Below are 22,274 nucleotides of genomic sequence, written 5' to 3'. Positions count from 1 at the left end.
TGTGAGGTCAGGCAGTGATGTTGGTGAGAAGGCCTGGCTCGCAGTCTCCGCTCTAATTCATCCCAAAGGTGTTCTATCGGGTTGAGGTCAAGCCAGTCAAGTTCCTCCACACCAAACTCACTCATCCATGTCTTTATGGACCTTGCTTTGTGCACTGGTGTGCAGTCATGTCGGAACAGGAAGGGCCCATCCCTAAACTGTTCCCACAAAGTTGGGAGCATGAAATTGTCCAAAATGTCTTGGTATGCTGAAGCATTAAGAGTTCCTTTCACTGGAACTAAGGGGTCAAGCCGAACCCCTGAAAAACAACCCCACACCATAATCCCCCCTCCACCAAACTTTACACTTGGCACAATGCAGTCAGGCAAGTACCGTTCTCCTGGCAACCGCCAAACCCAGACTCGTCCATCGGATTGCCAGACAGAGAAGTGTGATTGGTCACTCCAGAGAACACGCCTCCACTGCTCTAGAGTCCAGTGGCGGCGTGCTTTACACCACTGCATCCGACGCTTTGCATTGCACTTGGTGATGTAAGGCTTGGATGCAGCTGCTCGGCCATGGAAACCCATTCCATGAAGCTCTCTACGCACTGTTCTTGAGCTAATCTGAAGGCCACACGAAGTTTGGAGGTCTGTAGCTATTGACTCTGCAGAAAGTTGGTAATTTCTGCGCACTGTGCACCTCAGCATGCGCTGACCCTGCTCTGTGATTTTACGTGGCCTACCACTTCGTGGCTGAGTTGCTGTTGTTCCCAATTGCTTCCACTTTGTTATGATACCACTATCAGTTGACCGTGGAATATTTAGTAGTGAGGGAATTTCACGAATGGACTTTTTGCACAGGTGGCAACCTATCACGATACCACGCTTGAATTCACTGAGCTCCTGAGAGTGACCCATTCTTTCACAAATGTTTGTAGAAGCAGTCTGCATGCCTAGGTGCTTGATTTTATACACCTGTGGTCATGGAAGTGATTGAAACACCTGAATTCAATGATTTGGAGGGGTGTCCCAATACTTTTGGCAATATAGTGTATATACATTCTTTCTCCATGATATTATAAGTTCTTGAAAATAAGTCAGAATCATGTCGCATTCATAAAATGACTCATTTCTGGTATTTAACAGGAAACATTAGCATTTTTTGTTTCCCTGAATGAAGTGGTGAGTGGCAGTATGTGAGTGTTATTGTGCAAACACAGCAAAAAATAATGTTCTTCCTCAGTATTTTTGTCTTGTTTTTCAGCACAAATATCTAAACATTCTTAAATCAAGATGGAGGAGCAAAATGACTGAAGATGTTAAGTAAAAAAAGTGTCAAAATTAAGTTTGTTAAAACAAGAACAAATATCTACCAATGGGGACAGAAAAATAAACTTGATTCATAGGGAAAACGTGATTTTTCTGACCCCACTGGCAGATATTCATTCATATTATAATGTATTTATATTAACATTTCCTTGCATTGGATGATACTGTCTGAATCAGCAGTTTTTTTTTTTAAGGAAGTGAATGATATAAATCAGCATAAAATCAAAAACACTGATATCTTTTAAAAAAGATTTATTAACAAAAAATAAGATTGAAATGAAGAACATATAAATTATGAAATCTAAATTATAGAAAGGAAATAAAGCTTAAAACACTCATAAACCTCACATTCTGATGCGCTGACGTGTTCATACTCTTTTAAGATCTGCAATAGTTTCATCACTTATACAAATGTTACAGGCACAAAGGGTTAAAATTAAACGGTGTCCAAAGGAAAGCAGTTCAAGTTCATGTTTTGTTTTTCAATGCCCTTTGAGACTGTGACGAATAATCCAACAGTTCAACAAAAACCCTCTCATATGGATTAAATCTGCTATCTTCACAAACAGCAAATTTGTGAATGCCATGATGTTTGAACACGTGAAATTTACAGGTCAAATGTCACCACAAAATCAAAAGGAAAAATAAGAAATCCCATTCTGCATAAAGTAAATAAAGCCTACATTTAGCCATCTGCATTGACAATTTATTGCATTTATTACATTTATTGAATGACTTTGAATTGTGTAGTGCATTTGTAGAGGAACTTGTAAAAACAGCATGGTGTCTGTTTCTATGCTTCTCAGTAATGGGGGTTTCTGGGTAAATGCGCTTATTGTCATGAAAATAGTGTCACAATTTAATAGTCCTAAAAGAGGCTTAATTTTCTTTGTACAAAAATATAATTTTCTATTTTTTTCTTTTGATTTGTGGGTGAATTCATACCATTATACAAATTCATAGGCAAAAAATCAAAGCAGCTGAAATGTTTTCAGTGAAACTCTCAGGTGATACTGACTGGAAAGCTTCATCAGTGCTTTGAAAAGAAAAAAATAAAACACTGGAAAACTACAAATCCTCTTTAGTGCACTTCAGCTGAAGCTATATAGTGCATGCATGAAAACTACAAGCCTTTTTAACATCACAGTTATAAAAACAAAAGGTGCTGAAATCAGTTTTTAAAACGACGACCCAGTTCAGTCTGTCCTCATTAACAATGACCTTGATTTTGGGAAGAACCTTTAATTGCAATTGGCTCAAACTCAGCAGACATTCATTACAGTAATATTACATATGTGTAAAATAAAAAAAGATTATAGAGGTCAGAATGTTCAGTGTTAGATACTGGCAGACTGTAGAAGAAGAAAAACCTGAAAAAACAGAAAACAAGCAAAAACCCCAAACAGCAGAAAAACCAGATGATGATGTAAAAAAACAAGGAGTATGTTTTATGTAGGAGGAGAAGGCAGAGGAGGAAGACTGTTGACCTGAAAGCGTGTTTCATCTGATATCCCATACTGCTCTAGTGGGTCCTGCAGGAGATCACATTAGATCAAAACAAGTGAAGTAATAATGAGTGAGTCATTGAATCATTGATTGATTCATCCAGCAATGAAACAAATGTAGTATTTATGACTGAATCATTGAAACTTTCATTCAAGAGATTTGTTCAAAAATGCTGATTCATCCAGTAATGAAACAAGTGAAGTATTTATGAGTGAGTCATTGAATCACTCATTCAAGAGATTTGTTCAAAAATGCTGATTCATCCAGTAATGAAACAAATGAAGAATTTATGAGTCATTGAATCATTCATTCAAGAGATTTGTTCAAAAACGCTGATTCATCCAGTAATGAAACAAGTGAAGTCTTAATGAGTGAGTCATTGAATCATTCATTCAAGAGATTTGTTCAAAAACGCTGATTCATCCAGTAATGAAACAAGTGAAGTCTTAATGAGTGAGTCATTGAATCACTCATTCAAGAGATTTGTTCAAAAACGGTGATTCATCCAGTAAAGAAACAAGTGAAGTATTTATGAGCAAGTCTTTGAATCATTCATTCAAGAGATTCATTCAAAAATACTGATTCATCCAGTAATGAAACAAGTGAAGTACTGATTCAATGATTCACTCTTTATGAGTGAGTCATTGAATCATTCATTCAAACCATTTTTTAAATAATTCATTCAAATTAATCAAATATTTTTTAAATAGACTGCAGCAATTAATATTTTGTCAGAACCTCTAGTAAATTACATGTTATTTTGTTTAGTTGTCTATTCAGAATCGTGGGAGAATCTTTATTTTAAACAAAAAAACATTCTAAATTTATCCAGAATCGTGCAGCTCTGTGGTATATGATTGTAACTAGAGTTGTCAAAAGTACAGACTTCGGTACCTAGTCTGTACTGAAACTTTAAAACTGTGATGCTTTGAGCGCTGTTGAGTGGATTCGCAAACACCTCTGATTGGCCATTGTGTTTACGGCTCATCAGATATGTCTGTGATTGGCTACAATGATCAACGCTTCAAAAACGTTGTAAATAGACATCAATGAGCGCTTACACAGATGCACACGGGAGCGTTTGGAAAGCAGGCATCTATTGCGGACCGGTCTACTGACAAACGCCTGCTTTCAAACGCTCCCGCTTTCAAATTCAAACACTGCTTTCAAACGCTGCCGTGCTTCGATTATTGTAGCCAATCACAGACACATCTGATGAGCGCGTCAACACAATGGCCAATCAGAGGTGTTTACGAATCCACTCAACAGCGCTCAAAGCGTCACATTTTTTACATTTCAGTACCTATTGGTACCGAAGTCCGTACTTCTGACAACTCTAATTGTAACCATTCTAGGAGGTATTGGTTGCATTAATTAACATTGATTCCCTCACCTTTCCAGTCAATCGATGGATTTCTGTGCGGTAGTGGATTAGGTTCTTGCGCATGAATTCATAACTGTGAGACAGAAGCACATTACGGTTATAAATCAGGAAATGTACAGGATGATGGGTAATGTCAGCGTCACACACCTGGCTTTAATGATGGCGTCGATCCACTCAACACACTGTTCCTGAGAATCGCATTCAAACAAATACTTCCTCTCAGCCTCGTCCAGGAACACTGGAAAACAACAGGAAACACAGAGAGTGAGGTCACATTTATTTAAGAGGACCTATTATGGTTTTTTCCATGTTTAACTTTCTTTAATGTTGCTGTTTGAGTATGACAAAGCAAATAAGTCCCTCCAGTGGGAGTTATCCTCTATATCAGTGTTTCTGAACTCCCTGAAACGCCTCCATTTTGAGTTTTCTTCACAATATTCCTCATTTAAATAATTCATACGCAGAATAAAGGGGCGGGGCCTGGTTTAGTTAGTTAGCAGTGTGTTGAAACTGGCGGTTACGTTAAGGGGCGGGACATTTCCTAAACACCAATCACAACACACTGCTCCAGCCGACTAATCAGAGCACATCGTGCTTTTCAGAAGGAGGGGCTTCATAGAGACAGGAACTAAACAGAGCGTTACTGACAGACTGGGAAGAGAGGAGCTGAACAATGGAGAATATGAGGAAAATAATCAACCTGTTCTAGTAGAGCCCAAAAACAACATCAAGACTTGGTAACAATAGACCCTCTTTAAAGAGTCAAACAAGGAAGAGATACTGAGAACATTAAAACCACAAATGCACTGATGTGTGACTCTGTGACTGCAGCTGCTCTTACCGATAGAGAAAACATGCTTGTCTTCTCTCTCCACGCGACACTGCTCCAGCAGCAGAGCGCCGATGGGCTGAAAACACAAGCAAACCAAAATGAAATGAATGTGACCGCAATGGTGTTGAGATTGAGATCAGACGCTCATACCGCACTCACCTCGTCCTCATCGGTCCGAAAGTAGAACAGGAAATTAACGACCAGTTTCACTAGCCGCTTCTTCACAACTGTGGTGGGAAACAGAGGAGAATTAAGTCAAACCTCGTCTCAACCAAAACAAGAGCAGTCTAGTGAGGCACAGTCAAAATCTTAAATAAAACTAATTTAGATTGGCTTTTTAGTGCACATTTTTATTCTCTGTTGGTTTTTGTATTTTTATTATTATTATTTACTATGTAAAGCGCTTTGAGAAACTTCATTTTTCAGAATCAGAGGCACTATATTAAATAAAGCTTATTTTTAGTGATTGTAACATTTATTGCGAATGATGGTGATTTGAGACGACATGATCGCTGATTTGACAATGCAAATACGGCAACAGCCAATGGGAGCACACCTCCTGATGCTTTTGAACCTACTAATGACCAACAGCAATTCAATTCTTGTCAGATTTTATTGCATTGCATAGAAACGCCATCATTATTTATAACAGGGTGGTCTAGTCTTGTCACATCGCAGCAGTTTAGATGATTACGAGTTTTGTAATTTCGTTGCATTCTGACAACTTCGTGGAATATTACGAGAAAGTTCCAGTTCTTGCGTAACCTGTCAGTTTCGTCGATCATCTTGCCAGTATTATAGTGATGTTGCATCGTGACAGCTTCGTTATAAATTTAATTTTAAATGTTGGCAATTTTAAGATGACAAATTCAAAACTTTATGCAAATTCGGCAACCGCCAATTGAAGTTTGCGTAGTGGAGGTCATGTGACTCGCCAACTGATGCAGTTGGAACACCTACTAACAATTAAATTCCTGTCAGATTAAGAACGATAACTATAAATATAATGTAAACTATATTAGCACCCACACAAACAGACGATCACTTTTTGTATTTTCTGTCGCTTTAAATGCTTGACTCTTTAAAGTCAGGTGGACTCTGATTGGCTGTCAAAGTTTTTATCGTTCATCAGCTTTAACAAAAAAAAAAAAAAAAAATCAAGATTCCAATGATATCGGCCCCTCGTTATAGTCGTGTCGTGGACCTCCCTATTCTCAATACGACTATATCGTATTGCGTAGAAATTATTATTGGTGCGTCCCAATCCTCGTACTTACGCACTATTCTATAGCATTTTGTAGTATAAATAATGCGAGTCGAGTAGTGTGTTCGGAACGTTCTAAAAATTCCAAAATGAAAATGTGCACTTTAAATACCCGGATGACAAGAAATAAGAAAAAAAAAAACAAAGTGTGAAACACTTCATTCGGTGTGTCCGAAATCGCATACTGAGTAGGTTTGAATTTTCTTCACGACTGTTAAAAAAGTATGTTCTAAATAGTATGAATAAATTCGTACTTCATCCGCCATGTTGTTACTGTCACATGACAGCGTTAGTTATGTCGCTTCTCTGGCATTCATAAATCCTCTCCCGTGGCCTCATGGGATAGTAAAGTGTCCATTGAATGTATTCAGACATACTACTCTTTTGTCGTACTGTTTTTCGCAAACTGTATAGTAGGGAAGTATGCGATTTCGGACTCAACTGTCGCAACTTTAATTATGTAACGGAGGGGGAGGGGCTATCAGACTCTTACGTTGAATGACAAAATAACTTTATAAAATTCATACACTACACGGTTGAGTGTATCATTTGGGACACAACTTATGAGTTTTGTTGCATTCTTACAACTTGACATAACTTCACTGATTAAAAATTTCTTTTCTAAGGGTACGTTGACACGACAACAATGTGCTAAAATCAGAAAAGTTTTTCCTTTGCGTTTTTCGCGAACATATGACAACATTTGTCAACGTGAAAACGATTAAAAACGCTGTATTATTCATGTTAGGCTACGCTCTTATAAACTGAAAAAAGTAATACGCATTAACATGACGACATTCGTGTTTTTGTAGTTTACACAGAGATGATAACGGTATCGTTTTCCAAAACTTGCGTTTCAGGCAACCAAAACGCCGCTGTCGTGTAAATGAACGGCCAAAAGGCATAAAACGTTTTCCGTTTTTAGTTGAAAACGGTATCGCGGAAACGTCCCCAAACATGGAAGCGATCCTTGGCGATGAGGCGATCAACTTTATGCAAATACAACAACCACCTATCAGAGTGCGCGTAGTGAAGGTCATGTGACTCGCAGTTGGAGCACGAACACTAGTGACTTAACGGAATAGCATACTACTTTTATTATTTCTGTCACATCTTTACAAGACAGAAATAGTACGAGTAGTACGCTACTATGCTATTCCGAATCACAACATCGATCGTAATGGGACAGTCTTCTAGTTCTCTCGTTGATTATATCTAGTTTTCTCGCGTCTTGCGACCTAGACACGATGGTTTACAGAAACTCCATCATATAATTGTGAGTGTACGCAGATTAAATGATCGGCTCTTACCGTCTCCTTTCTTCGGGCCTCTCATGCCCAGCTCGGCCGCTCTCTCTGACGGCTGGCGGCTCAGGAACACCAGCTCCTTCTCGTTAAATCGCATTTTTAGCTCTTTGACAGCAGTTTCGTCTCATCGAATAGCATTTTAGGATTTTAAACAGCCGTTTTCATCCCTGATAACATCAGAGTCAGATCAGATACTCCTCATCCGGGCTGTCAGTCATACTGCTGCTGTGTTCAGTAGCTCTTCTGTTTCTGCTGCATCAAACGTGTCTGATACTAAACACACACACACACCCAAACAAGCTGGAGGAACTGAACACATGCAGCCGACAGAGGGCGCTGATTTACCACTTAAAAACTGTCTGCACACAAATATATGAGGGGCACGTTTTTAAATGTCTTTAAAATGATAATAATAACACCCACGAAGAAATGTTTAGCCTTTTAATTTTGATTCTACTGTTTTAAATACGCCTTGTCGCTCACTTTTAGTAAAACACACAGTGCTTTTCTAAGGAAAACAGACATATAATGTATCACTACATTGCTACTTGTTTCAATAAAGTTTTGCATGTCAAAATAACAGGAACAGGAAGTGCATCACTCGTCGCGCATGCGCATTACAACTGCGACGGCGGCAAGCGTGATCTGGACGTTAGGTAAAAATGTTTTCAAGATGGTTTTCGATAAAAAATTATACTTATTTTCACTTTTAAAAGATAACCGATAACACCAAACTGAACTCGGTCTTTTAATAAGCTTTATTGTTTATTGAAAGTGCAGCTTTGAAGTTGATTCAGCTCTGTTAGACACTATTGTGTTATTTGTCATTATATTTATGCATGCTTCGTTATATTCTATTTTAACTGATAAGTTTAACCTTACACTTAACCTTAAATGGGATCGTATTGTACACTTTTGCATTTTGTATTTTATTCTGTTATGTTAGTCAAGGTTTCTTGCTCTATTTACCACTCTCTCTCAGATCTTTACTATTTAACAAGCTGTAACTCTCAGACTGTATGTAAGTACTAAGTAATGTAAAGTAATCATAAAACTGTTCTCTGTTATTATTGGCTACCATCATCTATGAAGATTGTTTGTACCCCCATTTCAGTGAATTGTCGCTGCGTCCGAAATCGCCTACTGAGTAGGTACTACATTTGAATATGAATTTACTTCTCGACCTTTAAAAAGTACGTTCTATATAGTATGAGTGTGGGTAGTATGAATAAAATTCGGACGTACTACATCCGCCATGTTGTGTTACTGTCACGTGACCTAGTCAATATCACTTTGTAGTAGGCAAGTATTCGATTTCGGATACAGCCCATGTATTCGAACCTGCTACTTTTGTCACATACTGTGTTTTGCATACTATATACTAGAGAAGTATACGATTTCGATGTAGCCCGTGTATTCAGACATACTACTTTTGTCACATACTGTTTTTTGCATACTATATAGTCAGGAATTATTCGATTTAGAATGCAGCCCATGTATTCGGGCATACTACTTTTGTCACATACTGTTTTTTGCATACTATATACTAGAGAAGTATTCGATTTCGGATGCAGCCAATGTATTTGGACGTACTACTTTTGTCATAAACTGTTTTTGCATACTATATACTAGAGAAGTATTCGATTTCGGATGCAGCCAATGTATTCGGACATACTACTTTTGCCACATACTGTTTTTCACATACTATTTAGTAGGGAAGTATTCAATTTCAGATGCAGCCCATGTACTCGGACATGCTACTTTTGCCACATACTGTTTTTCGCATACTACCTTGTAGAGAAGTATTCGATTTCCGACTCAGTGACTGAGTGGACTGTGCATGAAGTTTTGAGTTCTTCCATCATATGTCCCCTTTAAGTCTGTTTCTCTCTTTGCTGGTTTCAGCAGCAGCAGTGTGAGGATCCGCCATCATGGATTTCCAGCACAGAGCTGGAGGGAAAACGGGCAGCGGTGGCGTCGCCTCGTCGTCCGAGAGCAACCGAGACCGGCGTGAGCGACTGCGGCAGCTCGCACTTGAGACGATAGACATCAATAAAGATCCATACTTTATGAAAAACCACTTGGGGTCTTATGAGTGTAAACTGTGTCTCACACTTCACAATAATGAGGTATGCGTAACATTAATGCACTTTATGAACATGAATGCGTTTTTTTCACCCTTAAATGTGAATTGTGTTTGTGATTTTTGTCTTCTAGGGAAGTTATCTCGCTCACACACAAGGCAAAAAGCACCAGTCTAACCTGTAAGTGCAGCATTTACACACATGATTATCAGGATGTTGAGCGGGAACTTATTGAGTAACCTGTGCTTTTCTGTTTCAGAGCGAGACGAGCCGCAAAAGAGGCAAAGGACGCCCCGGCACAACCTGCTCCAGAGAAGGTCAAGGTTGAAGTGAAGAAGTTCGTAAAGATCGGCAGACCAGGTTATAAAGGTAGGACATCTTTGAGCCTCATTCATAAGCAGAACAAAAAGGATTGATTCAGTTTAGTTGAGCGAATCCCATTTGTTTGATTTATAGACACGTTTCCCATTGACTGTTTTTATAAGCACTCTCATGTAATATTACGATTAAACTTTACTTCATGTAAACAAGAGACTTCGATCAAATTGATGCGATTAAGCTCATAAATGTAGCAACCATAATTGTAGTAAAATATGTGACATATGCTGATTTTTAAAACAGGCATGTAAATACTTTAATAGCATCCATTTCAAGTGTACATATGCATTTTTGGCGTGAGTTCATGTTTACAACGTTGCGTGACATGAATATAAAGCAGTTTGGTTGAAAACATTGAAATGAAATACTTCACTTGTTATTTTCCTGTTGTTTTCTTATTAGATACAGTTGTACATTAAATATTATAATTGTTTAAATTAGAGTTGCATTAATGTATCGGCCAGTAATCGGTATCGGCCAATAAAAGCAATTATTTTCACTATCTGTCATCATTAGTCGATTGTTTAAAAACAGATATCATTCTGAATAATCGGTTATTGGCAGATATCATTCTGAATAATCGATATTGGCATCGGCAGATAACATTTTGAATAATCGGTTATCGCATCTGCAGATATGCAGATATCATTCTGAATAATCGGTTATCGGCATCTGCAGAGATCATTCTGAATAATCGGCAGAGAAATTTAGTATCAGTGCATCTCTACTTTAAATGTTAAGTTCTAAGGAAGCAACATCTATAAAATGATCACAAACGACTGGACAGTCATGGAAATTCATTGTTCAAAATCTGTAAGAACCCAGTACAGATCTTAATTTCATTGATTAACAAGTGTGCCTATTTTTTTTATTTTACCATAGTAACCAAACAAAGGGATCCAGAGGTCGGACAGCAGAGTCTGCTTTTCCAGGTAAGTCCAGTGGCTGGTTGCATAAACTGCTTAGACTAGTCTGAATTTTTTAAAAAAAAAAGGTTACATGAAACTGGATGTTTTGGTCTGTTCAGGGTTAATGCTCTGAAATTCAAGAGCCATCTACAAAGTAAATGTTTTGCTCTTGTAATTTTGATCTGCAAACCTTTGACAACATACCTTGTTCTTCAGATTGATTACCCAGAGATAGCGGAAGGCATCGGTCCGAGGCATCGCTTCATGTCAGCATATGAGCAGAGAATCGAGCCTCCAGACCGTCGCTGGCAGTATCTGCTGTTCGCTGCTGAGCCGTATGAAACCATCGCATTCAAGGTCTGTCGAATTAAACATCTGTCTTGTGGAACTAGTAGGGACTGTGTAAATAGTTTAATCAAACTTAATGACCCAATAAAAGTGCATCAGATTTGTTGTCAGTGTTGGGGAAAGTCACTTTTAAAAGTATGCGTTACTTCCTAAAAAAAGTAACTATTTGCGCTACTTAGTTACTTTTTATGGAACGTAATGTGTTATGTTAATTTTGTGTTACTTTTTCTCACCTGGACTGGGCTGGCTTGCGTGTTTGTTGTTTAATAACAAAAAAAAAAAGTTCTATTTTTGGCAAATGTAAAGGCCATTTTACACTAAAAGTGAAATGAATAAGCCTCAGACTGAAGGAAATATAATTTCACACCTGTACAATAGAGGTCAATAAAGAAAACAGGAACTTGCGTTACTTATTTGAAAAAGTACCTCTGATGCTCTGTTGTAAATTTAAAGTAATGCGTTACTTACTTGTTACTTATATAAAGTAATCTTTTATATAAAAATAACTCATTCTAGAATAACATTTTAAAATGACAATTTTAAAATTTTAAATATATATTATCTAAAAAAAAAAAAAAAAAGAAGAGAATCCCGCACACTATCAATACTTGCAAAAACGTATCAAAAATATTTTATTAGCAATGTTAGCAGCCTTCATCAGGCATCAATAGACTCGCAATGACATTTAAAGATGAATTCAGGTGGGCTTGTTTTAAAAATACAATTTAAAATGTGAGTTTTTGATGTGTTATTGCTCCTGTCATATTGTCAGGTTCCCAGTCGAGAGATCGATAAAGCCGAGACCCGTTTTTGGACACACTGGAACAGGGAAACAAAACAGGTGAGAATGGATAAAAAAATAAATAAAAATTGGTAGTTTTCTGTGTGCTGACACAAGTATCAAATGAAGATCCATCGCTATGTTCCAGTCTAGCAGAACTTAAGAGACTACAATGGAGGCGTTTCAGGGAGTTCAGAAACACGCAGAGAGAATAACTCCTGCTGGAGGGACTTTGGAGCTTTGCAGATCTTTTTCATGTTCAAACAGCAACATTACACACTAAAGAAAGATAAACATGGAAAAAAGCAGAATAGGTCCTCTTTAAAAACCTTATTTAGACTGTTTTATGTCTTTTTTTTTTTTTTTTTACATTTCTTTTAAAGTGTTTGCTGTCAGAAGCTGGCATGCCGTTAAAACACCAACCAACCATCACTATGTGCTGAATACACAATCTCGCCTTCTCTTTCAGTTTTTCCTGCAGTTTCACTTTAAGATGGAGAAAGCTATGCCTCCTCCACCGGGACAGGGAGCGCCGGTCGGCGTGAAGCGTCCACCTTCGCTGATCACTGGACTCGGCCCACGTCCACTCGGTGACTCCATGCCGCCGCCACCGCCTGGAGGAATCCCAGGAATGCCCCCTCTGCCCCCCGGAGCCCCTGTCCCACATCACATGCCCCCACAAATGCCCCCTCCAGGTTCCCTGCCCCCTCACCTGAGGCCGCCGCTCCCCTCCGACGGGATGCCACCTAATGCTGGACATCCATGATCGTCTCTGTAAATGATTTCAGTTGTATTTCTGTAGACGCACATGGACACGTTTGTACACCAGCGTTTCTTCAATTTCATGTGCTTAACCCTCAAAATATGTAGTTTTGTGAATTTATACCGATTGAGACTTCAGTGAAGAGGATCTCACTGCTCATGTCCAATGAGGGACAATGTCCAAATGTTATTTTTATGCTTTTTTTATTATTAAAACATCTTAAAAGTTGACATGAAATGGAACTTGTGCTAGTCTTTTCTTCCCTTTTGTGACGTATATCTAAATGAAACTGCTTCTCAAACAAGAACAAATGTAGGGTGGGCGGGGCTTGATTTTGTCTGTGGGGAATTGATTGGATGGTTGTGGTTTGCTATTGGTGGATCTCATGTGAGTGACAGGTTGCCCCGCCCTCGTCATCAGAGAAGAGATGCTGCAAGAGGGAGAAGAAGATATTCTGATTCAAGATTACCAGGAACATGAATTTAACACAATCATGATGTGCATGATCAGTCATTTAGAATAAACACTGCAACATTCCATAAAAATACAAGAATTCTCAATTCGCGACACGATAAAAGTTATCTTTTCCACGTTAATCAGAGTTTTTGTCCTAACTAGCCGCAAACAGGCGATGATTCTATTTTAGAAACGGTTTCCATTTTTCTGCGACGTCGCGGCTGGAACAACAAAAAAGTATGATAATGATAATCTTGGGTATAGTTTATGTGCTTCTTTAATGTTGAAGGGGCCTAATGTGAGTTTGAATACCATTTTGTGTGTCTTTTATAGTCGTACTGAAAGCAACAATTGACAATTCACCTCAGATCTTCAAAATAAATAAAACAAGAACGTTCAAACTGTCAACTCATTGATTGATTGTTTCAATCAAATGCGATAAGATTTGTTTCAAATCTTATTGCATCACGTCTTGTTAAATGACACATGGTGTCATTCTTATGGAAGGCCAAAAGGGCCAAAAGCACTTGAATTTATCACGTCAATAACACGTAAAATGCGCGAATTTCGTGTGTATTTAACGCATATTTTATTTTTTAAGCGCAAACAACGCGTATTTAACACGTATTTTACGTGTTAAATACGCGTGAAATATGCACATTTTACGTGTTGTTGACGTGTTAAAATTCATGTGTTTTTGGCCCTTTCGGCCTTCCATACATTCTCTTTGGTGTTTGAAGCTCATGGGATTTTGGTGCTCGTTTTGGCTTCCTGCAAGTAGAAATCACTTTGATGGCCTAGTAAAGTAACAGCTCACTAGTACTAGTAATGATTGACAAACACCAGCAACAATATTGTCAGGAGAACATATAAAAAGGCAACTTTTATAAAGAGCTCAAGAGAAAAACACTGTTTACATTTGAAAAAAGCTTTACTTTTGCACAATACAGACTTAAACATCCAAAATAAGCTCATGTACTTTAAGTAGGTATTAATTCTTGTTACTTTAACTTATTTATCTCACAACAAATTAATAAATTATTTCAGTGCTATCTGAAACTTAATATCCTCTAGCAGAAGATGATCTGGGTGAGTTTTGCTAGCAGACATTTCAAAGGTGCTGAAAGGGTTAATGGTTGGTTGGACCATCAATATTTTACAAAGCAAAAACAGAAAGCACCAAATTATACAGTTTATCATCAGTCCAGGTCATAATGTGTGGATTTGAAAGTGAATCTCACCCTATAATCAAAAAAAATGTTTTTCTAAAGAAAAGCAGCATTAAGATCGACATTTTCATGACAGTGAAGCACAGACACATCCTCGTTTCCTTACTGGCATCTTTACATCCCTACTTTCACTCTTTCACAGGTTTTTGCTTGCTCTCTTTCGCTGGTTTCTTTAGTTTCTTCACCTTCTCTATGTCCTCCTCCTTTTCTTCCTCTACCTTCTTCTTGACTTTCATCTCTTTTTCTTTCTGTCTTGTCAGTCTCTCTTTAATCTCGTCCACTTGTCGTTTTCCTCTTCCTCGGCGCTCAGGGAATTTCGTCTCTCTCTTCTTCAGGAGCCTGGGGTTCGGAAGGGGCCGGTGTCTGAGGCCCCTGGAAACCCTCCTCTTGCCAGAGCCTTCATCATCATCATCCATCCACCAGAACAACATGTCCCATAAGGAAGTGTCCGGCTATGAGTATCAATTCAGAGGTGAATGATTACCATTTATACATAGAGATATTGTTCTGTGACCTCTGCAGTGAATCTGTACAGTATTTCTATTATAATTATTTAATGGATAATCATTATAGATCAACTAACTGTATATTAACCGGATTATTACTCTCTAGCTCACCAAACAAATACACAGATGTGAATTAAAGAGTTTATTTTTTAATCTTTACCTTTACAGGCCTTGTGTTTGTTATTGTTCTCACCTCATGTATTGTTATTTTCCCTCTTTTAACCAGAGCGTGTCTCTCATGCAGTGCTGTGATCTCTTCACTCACATCCTTACGGCCCCTGACGGCCTCTGCGTGAGGAGAAAACATCTGTCGATCATCATCTAGATTTGCTGTTTTCAGAAGTTATTTGAGCCCCAGATGAGATTATTTGGACATGTAGATGACACTTGCCGTGTATTCTTTGTAATCCGGAGCTCAGCAGCAGGATGGTTATGGCGACGATCAGACACCTGTTCAGCGTCACACCCTCCCACGGCGTCTCGATCTGGGTCAGATTCTGGATGGACAGAGCTTTACGTAACGACGCTAGACAGACGGACAGAACAATAGATGCATGATCAAACACATAATTAAAGTTTATATGAGCTAGTAACATGCTAATATTACGGAGCTCCTAAGAGGACATGGGGATGGAAATAAATATGAGATGGAAGGACAAATTTTATTTCAATGCTTTTGCTTTCCCTCGCAAAAATGTTTACGTTCTCTTGCAAAATATTTGCGTTCCCGATAAACTTTGTTATATTTCAATGTTTTTCTAGCAAAACTATTCCGTCCCCCGAGAAAATTTGCATTCGCTTGCAAAATATTTACGCTCCCCTGATAAACTTTGTGCTATAATTCAATGCTTTTTCTCGCAAAACTATTCCGTCCCCTGAGAAACTTTGCATTCGCTCACAAAATATTTGCGTTCCCCTGATAAAATCTGCGTTTTATTTTAATTTCTCGCAAAACTATTCCGTCCCCCGAGAAACTTTGCATTCGCTCGCAAAATATTTACGTTCCCCTGATAAACTTTGAGTTAAATTTCAATGCTTTTTCTCGCAAAATATTTGCGTTCCCAATAAGCTTTGTTATATTTCAATGTTTTTCTCGCAAAACTATTCCGTCCCCCGAGGAACTTTGCATTCGCTCACAAATTATTTACGTTCCCCTGATAAAATCTGCATTTTATTTTAATTTCTCGCAAAACTATTCCATCCCCCGAGAAACTTTGCGTTTGCTTGCAAAATATTTACGTTCCCCTGATAAACTTTGTGCTATAATTCAATGCTTTTTCTCGCAAAACTATTCCATCCCCCGAGAAACTTTGCATTCGCTCACAAAATATTTGCGTTCGCTCACAAAATATTTGCGTTCCCCTGATAAAATCTGCGTTTTATTTTAATTTCTCGCAAAACTATTCCGTCCCCCGAGAAAATTTGTGTTCGCTTGCAAAATATTTACGCTCCCCTGATAAACTTTGTGCTATAATTCAATGCTTTTAATCGCAAAACTATTCCTTCTCCCAAGAAACTTAGATTTACTCACAAATTATTTGCATTCCCCTGATAAAATCTGCATTTTATTTTAATTTCTCGCAAAATTATTCCGTCCCCCGAGAAACTTTGCATTCGCTCGCAAAATATTTACGTTCCCCTGATAAACTTTGTGCTATAATTCAATGCTTTTTCTCGCAAAATATTTGCGTTCCCGATAAACTTTGTTATATTTCAATGCTTTTTCTCGCAAAACTATTCCTTCTCCCAAGAAACTTAGATTTACTCACAAATTATTTGCATTCCCCTGATAAAATCTGCATTTTATTTTAATTCCTTGCAAAACTATTCCGTCCCCCGAGAAACTTTGCATTCGCTCGCAAAATATTTACGTTCCCCTGATAAACTTTGAGTTAAATTTCAATGCTTTTTCTCGCAAAATATTTGCGTTCCCAATAAGCTTTGTTATATTTCAATGTTTTTCTCGCAAAACTATTCCGTCCCCCGAGGAACTTTGCATTCGCTCACAAATTATTTACGTTCCCCTGATAAAATCTGCGTTTTATTTTAATTTCTCGCAAAACTATTCCATCCCCCGAGAAACTTTGCGTTTGCTTGCAAAATATTTACGTTCCCCTGATAAACTTTGTGCTATAATTCAATGCTTTTTCTCGCAAAACTATTCCATCCCCCGAGAAACTTTGCATTCGCTCACAAAATATTTGCGTTCCCCTGATAAAATCTGCGTTTTATTTTAATTTCTCGCAAAACTATTCCGTCCCCCGAGAAAATTTGCGTTCGCTTGCAAAATATTTACGCTCCCCTGATAAACTTTGTGCTATAATTCAATGCTTTTTCTCGCAAAACTATTCCTTCTCCCAAGAAACTTAGATTTACTCACAAATTATTTGCATTCCCCTGATAAAATCTGCATTTTATTTTAATTTCTCGCAAAATTATTCCGTCCCCCGAGAAACTTTGCATTCGCTCGCAAAATATTTACGTTCCCCTGATAAACTTTGTGCTATAATTCAATGCTTTTTCTCGCAAAATATTTGCGTTCCCGATAAACTTTGTTATATTTCAATGCTTTTTCTCGCAAAACTATTCCTTCTCCCAAGAAACTTAGATTTACTCACAAATTATTTGCATTCCCCTGATAAAATCTGCATTTTATTTTAATTCCTTGCAAAACTATTCTGTCCCCCAAGAAACTTTGCATTCTCTCACAAAATATTTGCATTCCCCTGATAAACTTTTAATGCTTTTTCTTGCAAAACTATTTCATCCCCCGAGTAATTTTTCATTCGCTCACAAAATGTTTGCATTGATAAACTTTGCGTTATATTTGTTTTGCAGGTGATCCGGGTCGACATACTGGCGCTGGAGACCGGATGTTCCCGTGGAATCATCTTTGGGACTTGCTGGATGATTGGAGCTTCCTGTAGGACACAGAAGGTTTATTAATGGAGCTGTAAATGTCTGTGTTAGAGGTCATGTTCAAATGGTTTGGCTTTAAACAGGCCATGAATGTGGCACCGTGATCTCCAGCTGTCATGTGATATCAGACTCACCTCTCGCACCCTCCTCTGAGCGTACATCTCTATAAACAACAACAGATCAGAATGACATGACAAGCATATCACAGTAGAATAAATACATTTTAGTAATTTTAATGAATAAAAATGTTTTCCTGCTTGAATGTTGATTATTTTCCTCATATTCTCCATTGTTCAGCTCCTCTCTTCCCAGTCTGTCAGTAACACTCTGTTTAGTTCCTGTCTCTATGAAGCCCCTCCTTCTGAAAAGCACAATGTGCTCTGATTGGTCGGCTGGAGCAGTGTGTTGTGATTGGTGTTTGGGAAATGTCCCGCCCCTTAACATAACCGCCAGTTTCAACACACTACTAACTAACTCAACCCGGCCCCGCCCCTTTATTCTGCGTATGAATTATTTAAATGAGGAATATTGTGACGTGTTCGATCCTGGAAGAAAACTCAAGACTGATATTGAGAATAACTCCCGCTGGAGGGACTTTGGAACTTTGCAGAGCTTTTTCATGCTCAAACATATATACAAACATATATGAATGAATTACTATTTTAATTTACAGTAAAAATCTATATGCATCAAGAAAGTACATGCACTTTTACAGTAAAATAGTTTTTTGAAGAGCAGGTCACATGATAGTCTATAGCTTTAGCGAGAGCAGTTGGACGGTGTCGTGTTTCTCGTGTCTGTCAAGGCTGTTGTGTCGTATTATTAGACTCACTGTTCACTTTAACACCACAAATAGTGTTCATGCCCTGATCTTAATTTAGAAAGAACGCTTTGTTTCGAAGATATCTTGACTCTTGAGACTTTATATTCATGTTTGAAACAGAAATATATGTCCACATCACTTCTCTGCTTTGCTCAGAGAGAATATTTGAGCTCATTTGTACCTGCTCTGCTTCCGGTTCGCACTTGTCTGATAGGTTTTGTTGGAGGAACGTCTTGCAGTGGTTTACCAAGCTCTTCCTCAAATGTCTCAAAGGAGCTTTCATCCATAGCTCACCTGATAGAGAGAGAAAAGGTACATGAAACTCTGAAGATATCCAGATGAGGTAAATATTACTGGATCCACAGACACTGTTGAAACTGATCATTTCAGAGCTTCAATACAGAGACCCTGTGAAATCACACCATTTAAAGCAGTTGAGATTTGCTATACAGTATTTGTCGCCCTATATGTGAGTCAACTGTATGTATGAGGATGAAGTTGGACATACTTATATGTGCAACTTTATATAAAGAGCAATAAAACACAAAATGAAGATACATTACATTTCTATGTAATCGTCTTGCAGAGTTTAAAACATAAATGCAACAGTGTATTTCCTTGTTTAAGACTCATGCATTGTGGAAAAATATCCAGGGATTCCACTTTCATAGAAAAAATAAATAAAATAATGTGATTTACAGGCCTGGAACTATTTTTTAAATTAGGCTGTGCTCTAAATATTTAATTATAAAATTAAGTAATATTTAAATATTTATTATAATATTTAAATATTTATTATAATATTTAAATATTAAAATATTACTTTAATTAAAGTAATCAGTCTTGTGAGAGCTGATATATCCCTATTAAATATATTTTTTAATAATCCAAAGATTGCAGACAACTGGAAAAGCACAGGTGTAGGAACGCTATACATTTAAAGACAAATGTCAAAAAACACTGTAAATCTGTTAACACTTTAGAATAAGGTCCTATCAGGACATTAACATTGACCAACAATGAACAATTATTAATCTTTGTTAACATTAGTTAATAAAAATACATTGTTAGTTCATGTTAGCTCTGGTCTGTTAAATAATATTAACCAATACAATTTTTTAATTTTAATGATGTATTACTAAATGTAGACATTAACTAAATGCTTTAGAAGTATTTTTCATTGTTAGTTCTTGTTAACAACCGTACTGTAAAGTGTCAGATCAGCTTTATTTCTATAGCTCTTTATACAGTACAGATTGAGTCAAAGCAAGTATTAAACAGGAAAATAATGATCAATGATGCAAACAGAATTCAATTCTGCTGTAAAAGCAGCTCTGAAAAGACATTATTCAGATCAGTTCAGTTCAGAAAGTGTCTTTCTAATCATTATTATCAACATCAGTCCTAAAATAACTCCAGTTTCCGTTCAGAAAGCACACAAATGCCTCGTCGTGCTGCTGGACGTCACCTTTGACCTCTGTAACAGCGCGGCTTACCTGCGTGGAGGTGAGCAGGAGACCCGAGGAGGACAGTCAGAGAGGACGGCGGTGTGAGAGCGCTGATCCATGCACACACACACACACACACACACACACACACACACACACACACACACACACGTGACAGACATGCACAGGTGCAGCAGAATGAAAAAAACAAAAGCGTGCCATTACAGGACACTGATAATTCCCTGGGATGAAATGTGGTTTATGTAGGAGGTGAAGGCTGCCTGTCAGGAGTCTGTGCATTACAGCAGCATCTGAAACATGCATCACAGGTGACGAAACACTGTAGAAAACAAATATAAGTGTAACTGAGCTTAAAAACTTCAGCTGCTGCAGGGTTATAATAGAAAACTAACACTGAAATGAAAACCATACAAAACATTTTCGATACTAAATAACTGAAAATAAAACAAAAAACAACAAACGGCTGGTAGGGACTACAACGAGCTTCTTCCCAGGTTGGTGACATCACAAACCCTAGAATTTACATAAACCCCGCCCCCGAGAACACGCAACAAAGGGGGCGGGGCCATGTTGGGCTGCTTTAGAGAAGAGGAAGAGTTGTTGTAGTAGAGTGTTGTTGACATGCCGTCATTTTACGCCGGACTGCTTCACAAACGAGGGTCAATTCAACACAAAAGATTAACATGACGGCACATGCTAGTGGATGAGTTGAATCAACTCCACAGCAACTACATAAATTTATCCACTAACCATTCAGAAACGTCTAAAAGTTGTAACTTCTTCCTGAGTCTCTCCATCAGTGTCGACTCCGGTTTGAACAATGTAAGGCTGAACACCGTTACTGACAATCCTCATTTTGGCTGCGTGAGATTCTCCAGCTTTGTTGTTGTTGAGCAACCGAACCATTTTCAGGCCCCCAAAACGCTGCTGTCGTGTAAATGAGCGGCCAAAACGCATAAAAAGTTTTTAAGTTAAAAAAACCCTAAGGGTGCTTCTCAATCAGCTCCCTCGTTCAGTAGGTGTCAGGGTGTCATGAGAAATCGAGTCCTCCCCAGGAATCGGGTCTCCTTTAGGACCCAGGTGGTAATGTCTGATCAAAAGTTGTTATCATGATGTCTTGACTAATTATAACCTATTTAATTATTGTATGATGTTTATTACATTAAGTGCACAAACAACATGCTTGAAATATAAAATGAATGCCTGTATTGCATAATAAAACAAACTGGAAACACAACCATGCCTAAAAATGTATAAGGATAAGGATTGTTGCAACATACTATGTTCTGTAAAAGTTATTTAATATAAATTTTTCCATAATAATAGCAATGTGGTATAGTATATAATAATAATAATACATTTTTAATAAATTAATTATCGTGCTAAGTTAATTTGAAACATGTTATTGGGAACTGTATTGGAAGCAAAAAACATACCTAATATAATATTAGCTAGCAGGCTAATTGGGTAGATGCTAGTACATTAGCTAACTAAAAAACAGTAAGAACGAGAAATGATTGATTTCACAACCTATAGCTTCAGTTATATACTAGCATATGAACCATGTAATTTAAAAGATATTAATGGTCATGTTAACGCAACTTTTGCAGGAATTGTAATCAGGCGCTAAAAAACTACACATTAAAAATCAGTTCAACCAATGGGATCACTCAGGGTCCTAAAGGAGACCCGAATCTGGGAGTCGGCCATTTTAAGGGCTGTCTCAATCGCGAAATTGAGACGCACCTAACTCAACCAGGCCCCGCCTCTTTATTTTGCATATAAGGCGGGAATTATTTAAATGAGGGATATTGTAACGTTTTTCTCTAGGCTATAGAGAATAATAATGTGGAAAATTAATAAAAACTATAACAGCTGATGGGTCCAATTGACTTCCATAGTACGGAAAAAAATACTATGGAAGTCAGTGGGGACCAACTGTTTACCCACATTCTTCAAAATATCTTCTTCTGTATTCAGTAGAAGAAAGAAACTCACACAGGTTTG

General features: G+C 37.8%; 3 protein-coding genes across 6 annotated transcripts; 1 reads left to right on the top strand and 2 right to left on the bottom strand.

Annotated features, from left to right (window-relative positions):
• Positions 1-1,547: 1,547 nt before the first annotated feature.
• plekhj1 (pleckstrin homology domain containing, family J member 1) lies at positions 1,548-7,918 on the bottom strand. The gene is made up of 6 exons (XM_051865767.1): positions 7,607-7,918; positions 5,192-5,259; positions 5,042-5,108; positions 4,348-4,438; positions 4,210-4,273; positions 1,548-2,842 (listed from the first exon to the last, which is right to left on the bottom strand). Exons 1-6 carry the CDS (start codon positions 7,698-7,700, stop codon positions 2,759-2,761), a joined length of 468 nt encoding a protein of 155 aa, XP_051721727.1. The 5' UTR covers positions 7,701-7,918; the 3' UTR covers positions 1,548-2,758.
• Positions 7,919-8,103: 185 nt separating this feature from the next.
• Positions 8,104-13,102, top strand: sf3a2 (splicing factor 3a, subunit 2). 3 transcript variants are annotated; one of them, XM_051865737.1, is made up of 8 exons: positions 8,104-8,259; positions 9,509-9,732; positions 9,821-9,867; positions 9,947-10,056; positions 10,948-10,997; positions 11,190-11,330; positions 12,094-12,162; positions 12,572-13,102. In XM_051865737.1, the coding sequence occupies exons 2-8, from the start codon at positions 9,535-9,537 to the stop codon at positions 12,866-12,868; spliced, it is 912 nt and encodes a 303-aa protein (XP_051721697.1). In that variant the 5' UTR covers positions 8,104-8,259; positions 9,509-9,534; the 3' UTR covers positions 12,869-13,102. The 3 variants fall into 3 exon arrangements, with proteins under 3 accessions (XP_051721697.1, XP_051721706.1, XP_051721716.1); XM_051865746.1 differs by having other exon boundaries at positions 8,143-8,259; positions 9,512-9,732; XM_051865756.1 differs by lacking the exon at positions 8,104-8,259 and adding an exon at positions 8,283-8,624.
• Positions 13,103-14,233: 1,131 nt separating this feature from the next.
• Positions 14,234-20,382, bottom strand: LOC127498597 (uncharacterized). 2 transcript variants are annotated; one of them, XM_051868138.1, is made up of 7 exons: positions 20,295-20,382; positions 18,980-19,092; positions 18,110-18,138; positions 17,914-17,977; positions 15,448-15,582; positions 15,250-15,344; positions 14,234-15,002 (listed from the first exon to the last, which is right to left on the bottom strand). In XM_051868138.1, exons 2-7 carry the CDS (start codon positions 19,083-19,085, stop codon positions 14,679-14,681), a joined length of 753 nt encoding a protein of 250 aa, XP_051724098.1. In that variant the 5' UTR covers positions 19,086-19,092; positions 20,295-20,382; the 3' UTR covers positions 14,234-14,678. The 2 variants fall into 2 exon arrangements, with proteins under 2 accessions (XP_051724098.1, XP_051724089.1); XM_051868129.1 differs by lacking the exons at positions 18,980-19,092; positions 20,295-20,382 and having other exon boundaries at positions 18,110-18,553.
• Between the last annotated feature and the right edge of the window lie 1,892 nt (positions 20,383-22,274).

This window comes from Ctenopharyngodon idella, chromosome 2 (genome assembly GCF_019924925.1).
Source record: "Ctenopharyngodon idella isolate HZGC_01 chromosome 2, HZGC01, whole genome shotgun sequence".
Lineage (NCBI taxonomy): Eukaryota > Metazoa > Chordata > Actinopteri > Cypriniformes > Xenocyprididae > Ctenopharyngodon > Ctenopharyngodon idella.
The sequence above is the reverse complement of the archived record's forward strand: the minus strand, read 5'-3'. Positions and strand labels throughout refer to the sequence as shown.